Here is a 13,138-nt window from a genome sequence, read left to right as displayed (position 1 = left end):
AAGGTAAGGCAAGCTTTTTCAAACAGAAATTTGCATCCTTTAGTACTAACTCAAAAAAGATCTGGGACACTGTAAAGTCCATGGAGAATAAGAGCACCTCATCCCAGCTGCCCACTGCTCTGAGGCTAGGAAACACTGTCACCACCGATAAATCCACTATAATTGAGAATTTCAATAAGCATTTCTCTACGGCTCACCATGCTTTCCATTTGGCTACCCCTACCCCGGTCAACTGCCCGGCACCCTCCACAGCAACCCGCCAAAGCCCCCACCATTTCTCCTTTACCCAAATCCAGATAGCTGATGTTCTGAAAGAGCTGCAAAATCTGGACCCCTACAAATCAGCCGGGCTAGACAGTCTGGACCCTCTCTTTCTAAAAATATCTGCTGAAATTGTTGCAACCCCTATTACTAGCCTGTTCAACCTCTCTTTCGTATCGTCTGAGATTCCCAAAGATTGGAAAGCTGCCGCGGTCATCCCCCTCTTCAAAGGGGGTGACACTCTAGACCCAAACTGCTACAGACCTATATCTATCCTACCCTGTCTTTCTAAGGTCTTCGAAAGCCAAGTTAACAAACAGATTACTGGCCATTTCGAATCCCACCATACCTTCTCCGCTATTCAATCTCGTTTCAGAGCTGGTCATGGGTGCACCTCAGCCACGCTCAAGGTTCTAAACGACATCATAACCGCCATCGATAAGAGACATTACTGTACAGCCGTATTCATCGACCTGGCCAAGGCTTTTGACTCTGTTAATCACAACATTCTTATGGGCAGACTCGACAGCCTTGGTTTCTCAAATGATTGCCTCGCCTGGTTTACCAACTACTTCTCTGTTAGAGTTCAGTGTGTAAAATCGGAGGGACTGTTGTCCGGTCCTCTGACAGTCTCTATGGGTGTGCCACAGGGTTCAATTCTCGGGCCGACTGTCTTTTCTGTATACATCAATGATGTTGCTCTTGCTGCTGGTGATTCTCTGATTCACCTCTACGCAGACGACACCATTCTGTGTACTTCTGGCCCCTCCTTGGACACTGTGTTAATTAACCTTAATTAACCAGACGAGGTTCAATGCCATACAACTCTCCTTCCGTGGCCTCCAACTGCTCTTAAATGCAAATAAAACTAAATGCATGCTTTTCAATCGATCACTGCCCGCATCTGCCCGCCCGTCCAGCATCACTACTCTGGACGGCTCTGACTTAGAATACGTGGACAACTACAAATACCTGGGTGTCTGGTTAGACTGTAAACTCTCCTTCCAGACTCACATTAAGCAACTCCAATCCAAAATTAAATCTAGAATCGGCTTCCTATGTCGCAACAAATGCTGCCAAACATACCCTCGTAAAACTGACCATCCTACCGATCCTCGACTTTGGCTATGTCATCTATAAAATAGCCTCCAACACTCTACTCAACAAACTGGATGCAGTCTATCACAGTGCCATCCGTTTTGTCACCAAAGCCCCATACACTACCCACCATTGCGACCTGTACGCTCTCGTTGGTTGGCCCTCGCTTCATACTCGTCGCCAAATCCACTGGCTACAGGTTATCTACAAGTCTCTGCTAGGTAAAGTCCCACCTTATCTCAGCTCACTGGTCACCATAGCAGCACCCACTCGTAGCACACGCTCCAGCAGATATATCTCACTGGTCACTCCCAAAGCCAATTCCTCCTTTGGTCGTCTTTCCTTCTAGTTCTCTGCTGCCCATGACTGGAATGAATTGCAAAAATCTCTAAAGCTGGAGACTCACATCTCCCTCACTAGAACAGCTTACAGATCACTGCACCTGTACATAGCCCATCTATCTACCTACCTCATCCCCATACTGGTATTTATTTATTTATTTTGCTCCTTTGCACCCCAGTATCTCTACCTGCACATTCATCTTCTGCCAATCTACCATTCCAGTGTTTATTTGCTATATTGTAATTACTTCGCCACCATGGCCTATTTATTTCCTTAACTTACCTCATTTGCACTCACTGTATATAGACTTTTTGTTTTATTTTGTTCTACTGTATTATTGACTGTATGTTTTGTTTGTTCCATGTGTAACTCTGTGTTGTTGTATGTGTCGAATTGCTACGCTTTATCTTGGCCAGGTCGCAGTTGCAAATGAGAACTTGTTCTCAACTAGCCTACCTGGTTAAATAAAGGTGAAATATTTTTTTTTTTTAAAACATATATTTAGATGAATGAAAGATAACTGTCACGCCCTGACCTTAGAGAGCCTTTTTTATTCTCTATTTGGTTAGGTCAGGCAAATCTATGTGTTCTATTTCTTTGTTGGCCAGGTATGGTTTGTATGATTGGGGATCATACTTAGGCAGCCTGTTTTCCACCTGAGTTTGTGGGATCTTGATTTTGTTAGTTGCTCTATAACCTGCAGAACTTTACTGTCGTTTTGTATTTTTTATTTTTTGGGGGGTGTTAATTTTAAATAAAAGTAGGATGTTCGTCTACCACGCTGCACCTTGGTCTAATTTATCTAACGGCCGTAACAATAACATATATTCAGATGACTGAAAAATAACATATATATTTAGATGACTGTCAAGACAACTTCTTTTGTTGATTAAATTGTTGAAATTACTCATACAATTCAAGAACCCTTGTCAGTATCCACACAATTTAAGAGCCATCATCAGTATCCACGAAAATGATCAAGAATCATGGATATCCCCGAGTGAAATGTTTGGGCCTAATTTATTTTTAAAATATATATATTTTTGACAACTGAGATCCAATGTATTTTTTATATTCTTACAAATAAAAATGTAAAATCACCTCAGTCTCGTTTATTTGCATCTGTGTTTTGAGTCATTTGTTTTACTTTCTTGATTTGAAAACAAGTTTTAACTGCAAAAAAGGATGGTAGCACACAAACATTTTAATCTGCATAATAAAGCTAAGCAATATGTTTTGCTGGAGAAGTGGAAGTGTTCCTAACCATAAACTGGACTAAGATTGAGAACTTTGATTCACCATGGAGTCACTTCCCACCGGGTAAAAACTGGTTGAATCAACGTCCACGTCATTTCAACGTCCACGTCATTTCAAGCAAAAAAAAGATAAATTTGCTGAGGTTGAAACAACGTGGAAAACGGATTGGATTTGAAAAAGGAAATCAATGTAAGGGAATTTTGTATTTTTTTCACCCAACTTTCTCCCTAAATCCAATGACATGGTGACATGTTTTGTTGTCTTCACGTTTGTTGACAACTCAACCAAATGTTATTCAAAACTAGATGTTGAACTGACAGTTGTGCCCAGTGGGTTCATTCACATTTGAATCTCTTGAAATGAGTAGCCTGAACTATGTGTAATTCGATGCTTGGTGTGGTATAGTTTCACCTTTATTTTCCTTTCCCATGGAAATCTCTAAAGAGGGAGTCACATTTGCACTTGTAAAAGGGACATCGTTCTTATTTGCTCGACTGGCAGTTTGACAGTCTGCTGCAAGTAAGTGCGAATGTTATCCAAGGCGCGTATGGTGCAGGTTTGCCAGATTTACCGCCATGTGAAAATAAGGACCACAATGGAAATAAGCTGTTAAGCTTTATTGTGTTATCGTTGCTGATTTTCTTAAATTGTATGTGGAGGCGTCACCAGGTGGAGGGCCTTTATGTATGGATTTTACAAATTGTCAAATAAATTCAATCAATCAAAGTGAACCAAACCGAGGGATCTTGCACGATAATGATTTTCACATGTTGTTACTAGGCCTACTTGTGGCCATGGGTTAGTCTGAGAGCCTTAGCCATGACATCAATGATATTCTATGCTGCTGCGGTGCCACGGATGCAGAGATATGATTATTCAGTGAGGATTGGTAGACCTCGTCCGCAGGCTGGATTGGGAGAAAGTGTCTGGTGAACGAGATCCTTATAGGCTGTCATGTGGGCTATCATAGAATAATGTTTCACAATTTTCTACAATAATGACTTGGCTAAACTGGTCCTTAAAGTGTACATTAATTGACATGATTTACATTCATGTTTTAGCCTAACGTTTAATGTAGCGTACGCCTTCACTTTATTCCATTCTATGAATAGGTACTTTATTCATTTGCTGTGCCAGTCTTAAATTGAGGCATTTCAGAGGGTGAGGTTTGGTGGAGGAATATTGGTTTGCAGACCAACGCGCCGTTTTCAGGCCCATTATTCATGCTGGTTAAATCCTCTTCAGGGGGGCAATGAAGGGGGAATGGTCTTTCTCCGCTGGATATTAATTGCGGGGGACGCTGCACAATGCGGTCTCCGCTGTGCTCTATCCACTTTTCATTGAAATAGAAATGGGGACCGGAGCTGCGGGGGTGCACGCTTTATGTGGGCGGGAACACACCCCTTTGCTCAAGCGCAATGCTACCAGTGCGGTTTGAATGAGATTCTTCCGGTTAACATCTGGTCGCATGGTCCCGCTTGCCTGCCTCTGTAATTAGAGCAAATGTCTCGCTCCAGCAAACGACTCCCCACCTCGTTAATTCAAGTCGTGGCAAGAGCACCACCGGGTTCCTAAACAACTTTTAACGGGAGCAAGGCTATATGTGTATCTTTAAACCAATGTGGGGTAAAAACTTGGAAAAGTATGTTGTGGGAGAAATTACTTCAAAAATGATGTTGGGATTATATTATCAGAATATAATTTGCCAAGCCCGGAATCCTCTGAAAGTAAACTGGCATGTGTTGTGCATGGCCCATGTTTGAATGACGCGTTACCTGGCTTAAAGTTCATATATAATTAACTTTATGATCTGATTAAATAACATTTACGAATATTTTGCAACACAAACAACTATCAGGGACCTGGAGATGGAGTCCAGCAGCATCATGATAATTTTAGCTACCATGGCAGTCAGTACATGTACAACAGTACAGTGTAACTTTTGAAATTGGCCGAAATCTGTAGCCTTTTGTAAAAAAAAGTATGTGCTTAATAGCTATTAAGCCAACATTGGGTTTATCATTGTAGCAACTTTGAAACTGAGGATGTTAGGGAGTCAATGGGATCAGTAGCGCCATCATGTGGCACAAAGTAGTGGTGTAGAACGCTAAAAAATAGATTTCTATTACATGGGCATACATTATTTAGTGCCTCAACAGGCTGGGAAAACAATTTGTCAATATATGTTGTATAATAATTATTCAGTGAATTTGCATCATTCACCATGAGTTTGATTTATTTTGTCCCCAACTTCTAGACTAGCCATATTAAGTAATTCATGGAATTGTAATAGTTGCTGTGGCCTGTGGTAAGATTTTAGCCTGGTTGACACCAGACCACGTGGCAGAACTCAAATTGTGTAATCACTGTTGTCTGGAATGATCCAGTTTGTCAATTTAGCCAGGAAAGTAACATTATCGGCTTCTGCATAAAATTCAACAAAAATATAACACATCCCCCATGGCCCTGATAGCAATACATATTTTACTCACTCATCCCAGTCACACTGGCTGGCTCATGGGGCACTAACAAAGTAATCACTTCTGTCGGTCTGTGGCCATCTTCCCCACCGTGCCCCAGATCCAATACATATATATGTTCCAAATAATGTCTAGACACTGCACTGTATTTCACTAGTGACCAGGAAAAAGATGGACAACAAAGCATTTAATCACAAAAAGAAAAGCAATGTATTTATTATAATAACAGCAACAGAAGTCACACTAACAAGCAGCTGCATACAATAAGTACAAAGGACAATAAGTAATTGGATTCATGGCGACATTGTTGGGTTAGTAAAGCTCTGCGGCTGGATTCAGTGCTTTTCTTTCTCCCTGTATGTGTGTGCATCCATGCCATCTGTTGGTCAGACCTTGCCCACAGCCAGGCCCTGAGCCCTCTGGTACTCTTGCTGCAGACTAGACAGGACCTCACGATGCTGATCAGACTTCTTCTCCATGTCCTTTAGTAGAGTCTCATATCTTTGACTACAGCCCAAAACAGACAGAAATATGAGTTACACTTCTGGATTAAATACTTTAGGCAATAAGCAGTTGTTATTTAGGACACCTTGTGGAGTTATTAAAATGAATAAACATTATCTTTCAGACTCACATCTCCCCATTTATGTATTCTAGCCTCTTTGCCACTGTGGCTTTGGCTTCCTCCAAGTCTTGCTTCACCAGAACTGGACCTATAAGCTTGTAAACTGTGTTCTGGGTGTCCAACAAGTCCAACTCCTGAAAGACGGAAAGGAAGTGTAATCAGCAACAGAATATGTACTGGGATTCATTCATAATTACTGAACATCCATTGTGAAAGGATAGAGACATGTACTCACCTCTTTGACTATATTATTCTCTGTCACCTGAGCCTCCAGTTTCTGCCTGGCTGACATGCTCTTACTAACATCTAAAGGGAATAAAAGCAACGTTAGCAAATCAGTGTGGGTCTTGACATGCACATGTAAACAATAACAACTTTGGGTACAAGAGGACCAGTGATACTGAGTGATGTAAATAGAACATAGCTAATATCCATTTCTATGGTCATGTCTATGGTAATACTATGCTGTATAGGGTGTAGCCAACTGTACAAACTATTGATCTTACGACGACCTATCGTAAGATCCTAAGACCGATCCTATGGGATGGAAGATCAGAGGGGTATACTACAAAGCAGGTTCAAGGTGTTAACCAGTTAACTTGCCTGAATATTCTGAAACTGAAATAAGTTTTTTTTTAAATAAAGATACGCTTTAAATGGGTATGGAAGATCAGGTAGCAAAAGGGCAGTTGTCTAACGTTAGATTTCAAGAATAATGCACATTTTGCAAGTTACTTGTTACTTGACCTAATAGCTAGCTGTTACAGTATAACCAGACAGATGTCAATTTCTAGCTAGCTGCTGAGGTAACAATAAATGACCATGCCAGCAGAGATGTACCATGCATGTAACATTACAGCTAACGTTAGCTAGTTAGCGAGCTAACGTTAGCTACATACCTTTTTGCATCTGCTGGTATTTTTCTAGCTCCGATTGTAATTTCTTCTGAATCGCCTCTGCCATGTCTACGGTGTTTCTTATCAAGCCTTTGTTTATTTTAAACTGAAACAAAAGCAGTTCCCTATATCTAGCAGAAACAGAATATCGTGCGTAGCTAGCTCAGGAACAACCCTTCTTCTTCGATGAGATTTAGCGGCGATTGGCATCCAATACATTTTGCATTACCGCCACCTACTAGACAGGAGTATAACTCCTTTATACTTGCTTGAAAATAAAAATAAATAAACAAATACCTTACCATCTAATAGTACACGCACTAAAAACTCACCACCCTACTCCACTATTTACATATATATAGTCCTGCCTCAGGCCAAAAGACGGGACACCACCACTCTTCTGAAGTCAAGTCTCATACACCCAAATACCTCTCTGCAGCTGCCACCACAACCTCAATTTTCTGCGACTTACGTACCATCCCTGCAGTACAGTAACCATTGCTATAAATGCTAAAAATCCAATCTTTCTGAAACATATATCACTATCCTTCTGTACTGGTACAGGTCTACTGCTCACACCACTCTTCTCAGGATCCCTCCCCTTGAACCATCTTCCTCTACTTTCTTCACTGCCTCAGCATAAGACAACTTCTGCACTACTCTAACCCTGGAAACCTCAACCTGCCTCTCTCGCAGGTTGATCCCCAGCTCCATGGGCACCCCACCCCTACAACTAACATATACCACTACTTTCCCCATGCTACACATTCCTTTGTCTTCTGCACACTTCTCACACATAGGAATCTCCCTCCTACACACTGCTGCCACAAGCACATAAGCTTGACACCTCTAACATTGTAATGTATTCGGCAAAAAAGTTTGTACAGGATCATGTATATATCCTAACATCACTTTTTTGGGCAAGCATCCCTTCTTCTTATTCTTCTTTGTAATTGGGTTTAGCAGTGGAACAACACATTTTTGGAGAAAAAAAGATTAAAGTAACTACTTCCAGGTAAAAAAAATTAAAGAAACTTTAGAATAGAAGTCCTTGTTTGAAAACTGTAAAGGAAGCAAAGCTGATATGAAGGGTAGCATAATTCGATCCTAAATCAAACATATATTCAATGTGTGCTCTGTAATGGACTAAAAAGGCTGTTAATCTCTTAATCCACGAGATCAGCGAGGAAGAGGCGAAGGGTAAAGGTTTTACTCCACCCAAAATCTTTCCACGAAAATAAACCCACGATGTGAAGGATTTTTGAATGGAGGTCATTGAGAAATTGTCGATTTGGTCAACTAAAAATGGAATTGCTTATTTTCTATGTGAGGCTTATTTTGTCAAATAATAAGGTTGTTAGGAATGCACTGATATAAGTAAACGCAGGTAGCATTTCGGGCAAATAAAAACAACTTTATATCTGAGTTGTGCCTGTTGTTAGAGAAAGATAGAGGACTCGTTTTAGCATGGACATTGCCATTGAAGGCTTCCACCATTTTAAGGAAGTCAACTGGGTGGGTTTTCCTATGATTTGGGAGAAATTAGCCAATGAAGAAGAAGGCATTTGACTACTTTGGGGAAATGATCAGGGGATGTAGTATTTAATTATGGATTTAATTTCCTTCGTGAGATTAGAATATTGAGAACATTGGGTAGGTTTAGACCTTCCGTCTCTGGTCTACACTCCAGTCCAGTTGGTTGCGGTAAAGGACCTTAAAGTTGGTTGCCTTCCGACATTTAAAAAAATCCCCAGAAGAAGAAGAAAGGATCAATATCCCACTTCCGGGTTCATCTTCATCGCTTACGACATTTTGTAGCGACACTGTTCATTTCCTTTCTTTCCTCATGAAGATGGCTTCGTCTTTTTGGAAAGGTGTTGTATGTGTTGGTCTATTTGCCTTGGCTCATGCAGCTTTCTCAGCCGCTCAACGTAAGTGCGATATCAACAAAGAAGATTATCATATCTGGGTTTTTATTTTGCTCTTTAGATCAAAATCCACATAGATATCAGCCATGCAGTGAACTGCGGCCTGTTAACTAGCGCGAGCTAGCTAGCTAATTTCCATTCCACATCAACCAAAACAGTTTAGCAAGCAATGGAGATTAGTTAATATGGCCAGACATGTCTAACTACTAACTAGCTATTTAGTTAGTTAACTACTTAGTATATCATATTATTGTCACTGCAAGCAGCTACAGTAGCTAACAATGGGCTTTTTCGACATTGCAGCCGATGGTGCAGGCGACTGCTGACTGATCTACAAATCACCTTGTATCATAAATAAATAGTCATTGTTTGTAGATCAGTCAATGTCTGCTTGCCAACGTGATATTTTAGTACAATGTTAGCATAAAATATATATATTTTTTAATTGACTAAGCCTTCGTTAAAATGAAAAAAAGGAAGCTATGCTCCCAAAGTCCAAGTACTATCTAACAGTTAGGCAAATTAGATTGCAAAATCTGGGGTGTAATCATTAGTCCACAGTTCCGTTTTGCAAATAAAAATTGGACAAATTCAGAGAGGTTTCCCCGTTTCGTTTGCTTCCGTTTAAGAAACGTTTAGCCACAAACGGCGGAGTGAATATACCTCTGTTATGGATGGAACTAGGCTACCAACTTGTTTTGGTCTTAACTGTAGCCACATTGCTTCCAGTGTGATAAATGTTATTCTCTTCTACCACCAGATCGATCCTACATGCGTCTGACAGAAAAAGAAAATGAAACCCTACCAGTAGATGTAAGTTATTTAATACTGTTGTAGCTAGTTACATTATTTATTATATTCTTTGATGTTTATCTATTGTATTCATTGCTCCGTTTGCCATATTGTTTTCATTTTGTTTTGCAGATTGTCTTACAGACTTTGTTAGCGTTTGTTCTGACCATTTATGGTATAGTCCACATTGCGGGAGAGTTCAAAGAAATGGATGCCTCCTCAGAGCTGAAAAACAAGTAAGCCACCATTTCATATTAGTCATGGACTTTCCTATATGGATAGCCCTATGTTGTTATTGACCCATGTCACTGAAAACATGAGTATAGTTTAAACTTGACTCAATGCCCTCTTCCCATTTTTCAGGACATTTGACACGTTGAGGAACCACCCATCTTTCTACATGTTCAATCATCGGGGTAGGGTGCTCTTCCGCTCCCCTGACCAAGAGGCTTCCGCTGTCCCGAACCCACAGGCCCTGCCCAACCCCCTGCGGCTTCGCAAGCTGGAGCATTTGCACTGAGACCGGCCTTCTCTGCCCACATGTCTTTATTTCTGTGCAGATGATTATTGGTTAGATGGAGGGAAAAGTAATTTCTCCCACTTTTAATTTGTCTTTGTACATATATTAATATGCTGTACAAATTTGCATCTTTCCATAAATGTGGTTACCATATTTAACTCCTGACTGTGCCAACCAACCCCTCAGTTTTCAGGCATATTTGTTTGTATATAATTGTTATTGCTTAGGAGTTGTAAGGATTTGACACCTCATCCCCTACCTCTTCCTAACAGCATGGGGGACATTTTCCCCTTTGTTGGACAAGGGGCATAATATAATGTTTTCTGTTTTGTTTGCCACACATATGTCTATCATGAGCAGCTGTCTGGAACTATTTATTTCATATTTTATCTGCAGATATGAGATTTGTTTTATGGAGTAAAAAGCCTTCACTTCAGTTAAAAAATTCATGACCATTCATTATGCCGATCTGTTGCAAAACGTTTCTTAAATGGGAGCAAATGAAGCGAGGAGGGACTAATCTGAAATTGTCCAATTGAAACACTCTTGTTTAAATGATTACACCCCTGATCTCCTGGAGTTTGAAATTAGGCTTTTGAGTTTATTCTGTATGCAATAAACAGTTATTACAGTCGGAGTCACAAACGTCAAGCCTGAACGGTGCAGCATGGAAAGCAGAGTAAGGCAGTGTTCCAGAAATGCTAATGATACTATGAACACTAAGTAGAGACTAATGGTACATTTATTTGAGGCAATGTGTTTTTTTCTTCATTTTACATTTTGGTTAAGATTAACTCCCTGTTTTTAACTTAATAAAATCATACTGAGATTTTATCAATGTCAGGCTGCATGTTCTTTTGATGCATTTATTGGTCAAAGGTAACTAAATGCATGTAATATCTTGCACATCCACTACAGTTTATATATATATGAAAGTATGTGGACACCCCTTCAAATTAGTGGATTTGGCTATTTCAGCCTCACCCATTGCATAAAATCAAGCACACAGCCATACAATCTCCATAGACAAACATTGGCAGAACGGCCTTCCTGAAGAGCTCAGTGACTTTCAATGTGACACCGTCATAGGATGCCACCTTTCCAACAAGTCAGTTCGTCATATTTCTGCCCTGGTAGTGCTGCTCTGGTCAACTAAATTTTATTTGTCATATGTGCCGAATACAACAAGTGTAAACGTATTTTAAATTTAACTTGGCAAGTCAGTTAAGAACAAATTCTTATTGACAATGACGGCCTACCGAGGAACAATGGGTTAACTGCATTGTTCAGGGGCAGAAAAACAGATTTTTTACCTTGTCAGCTCGGGGATTTGATCCAGCAACCTTTCTGTTACTGGTCCAATGCTCTAACCACTAGGATACCTGCCGCCTGACCATACAGTGAAATGCTTACTTTACAAGCCCTTCACCAACAATGCAGTTTTAATAAAAAATAATAAAGAGCAGCAGTAAATAACACTAGTGTGGCTATATACAGGGGGTACTGGTACAGAGTCAATGTGGAGGCTATATACAGGGGGTACTGGTACAGAGTCAATGTGGAGGCTATATACAGGGGGTACTGGTACAGAGTCAATGTGGAGGCTATATACAGGGGGTACTGGTACAGAGTCAATGTGGAGGCTATATACAGGGGGCACTGGTACAGAGTCAATGTGGAGGCTATATACAGGGGGTACTGGTACAGAGTCAATGTGGAGACTATATACAGGGGGTACTGGTACAGAGTCAATGTGGAGGCTATATACAGGGGGCACTGGTACAGAGTCAATGTGGAGACTATATACAGGGGGTACTGGTACAGAGTCAATGTGGAGGCTATATACAGGGGGCACTGGTACAGAGTCAATGTGGAGACTATATACACGGTGTTACGGTACAGAGTCAATGTGGAGACTATATACAGGGGGTACTGGTACAGGGGGTACTGAGTCAATGTGTACCAGTGTCGAGGTAATTAAGGTAATATACACATGTAGGTAGAGATATTAAAGTGACTGCATAGATAATAACAGAGAAGCAGCAGCGTAGAAGGGGGGGGGGGGGGGGTGGGGGGTGCAAATAGTCTGGGTAACAATTTGATTAGCTGTTCAGGAGTCTTATGGCTTGGGGGTAGAAGCTGTTTAGAAGCCTATTGGACCTAGACTTTTTGCTCCGGTACCGCTTGCTGTGCGGTAGCAGAGAGAACAGTCTATGACTAGGGTGGCTGGAGTCTTTGACAATTTCTAGGGCCTTCCTCTGACACTGCCTGTATTAGAGGCCCTGGATGGCAGGAAGCTTGGCCCGGTGATGTACTGGGCCGTACACACTACCCTCTGTAGTGCCTCGCTGTCAGAGGCCGAGCAGTTGCCACACCAGGCAGTGATGCAACCCGTCAGGATGCTTTCGATGGTGCAGCTGTAAAACCTTTTGAGGATCTGAGGACCCATGCCAAATCTTTTCAGTCTCCTGAGGGGGAATAGGTTTTGTCGTGCCCTCTTCACGACTGTCTGGTGTGCTTGGACCATGTTAGTTTGTTGGTGGACACCAAGGAACTTGAAGCTCTCAACCTGCTCCAATACAGTCCCGTTGACGAGAATGGGGGCGTGCTTGTCCTCCTTTTCCGGTAGTCCACAATCATCTCCTTTGTCTTGATCACGTTGAGGGAGCGGTTGTTGTCCTTGCACCACACGGTCAGGTTTCTGACCTCCTCCCTATAGGCTGTCTCATCACTGACGGTAATCAGGCCTACCACTTTTTGTCATCAGAAAACTTAATGATGGTGTTGGAGTCGTGCCTGGCCGTGCAGTTATGAGTGAACAGGGAGTACAGGAGGGGACTGAGCACGCACCCCTGAAGGGCCCCCGTGTAGAGGATCAGGGTGGAAGATGTGTTGTTACCTACCCTCACCACCTGGGAGCGGCCCGTCAGGAAGTCCAG

General features: G+C 41.5%; 2 protein-coding genes across 2 annotated transcripts; one reads left to right on the top strand and one right to left on the bottom strand.

The window, feature by feature from the left end:
* Window positions 1-5,624: 5,624 nt before the first annotated feature.
* Window positions 5,625-7,165, bottom strand: LOC139390980 (prefoldin subunit 6). The gene is made up of 4 exons (XM_071138421.1): window positions 6,963-7,165; window positions 6,299-6,369; window positions 6,073-6,197; window positions 5,625-5,945 (listed from the first exon to the last, which is right to left on the bottom strand). Exons 1-4 carry the CDS (start codon window positions 7,024-7,026, stop codon window positions 5,825-5,827), a joined length of 381 nt encoding a protein of 126 aa, XP_070994522.1. The 5' UTR covers window positions 7,027-7,165; the 3' UTR covers window positions 5,625-5,824.
* A 1,597-nt stretch (window positions 7,166-8,762) lies between these two features.
* On the top strand, window positions 8,763-11,042 carry LOC139390711 (membrane magnesium transporter 1). Its single transcript, XM_071138024.1, has 4 exons — window positions 8,763-8,890; window positions 9,648-9,700; window positions 9,812-9,915; window positions 10,043-11,042. The coding sequence occupies exons 1-4, from the start codon at window positions 8,806-8,808 to the stop codon at window positions 10,197-10,199; spliced, it is 399 nt and encodes a 132-aa protein (XP_070994125.1). The 5' UTR covers window positions 8,763-8,805; the 3' UTR covers window positions 10,200-11,042.
* The last annotated feature ends 2,096 nt before the right edge of the window (window positions 11,043-13,138 follow it).

The sequence above is a fragment of the Oncorhynchus clarkii genome, chromosome 31 (assembly GCF_045791955.1).
Source record: "Oncorhynchus clarkii lewisi isolate Uvic-CL-2024 chromosome 31, UVic_Ocla_1.0, whole genome shotgun sequence".
NCBI classification, from domain to species: Eukaryota; Metazoa; Chordata; class Actinopteri; order Salmoniformes; family Salmonidae; genus Oncorhynchus; species Oncorhynchus clarkii.
This window is presented reverse-complemented; position numbering and strand designations above follow the sequence as displayed.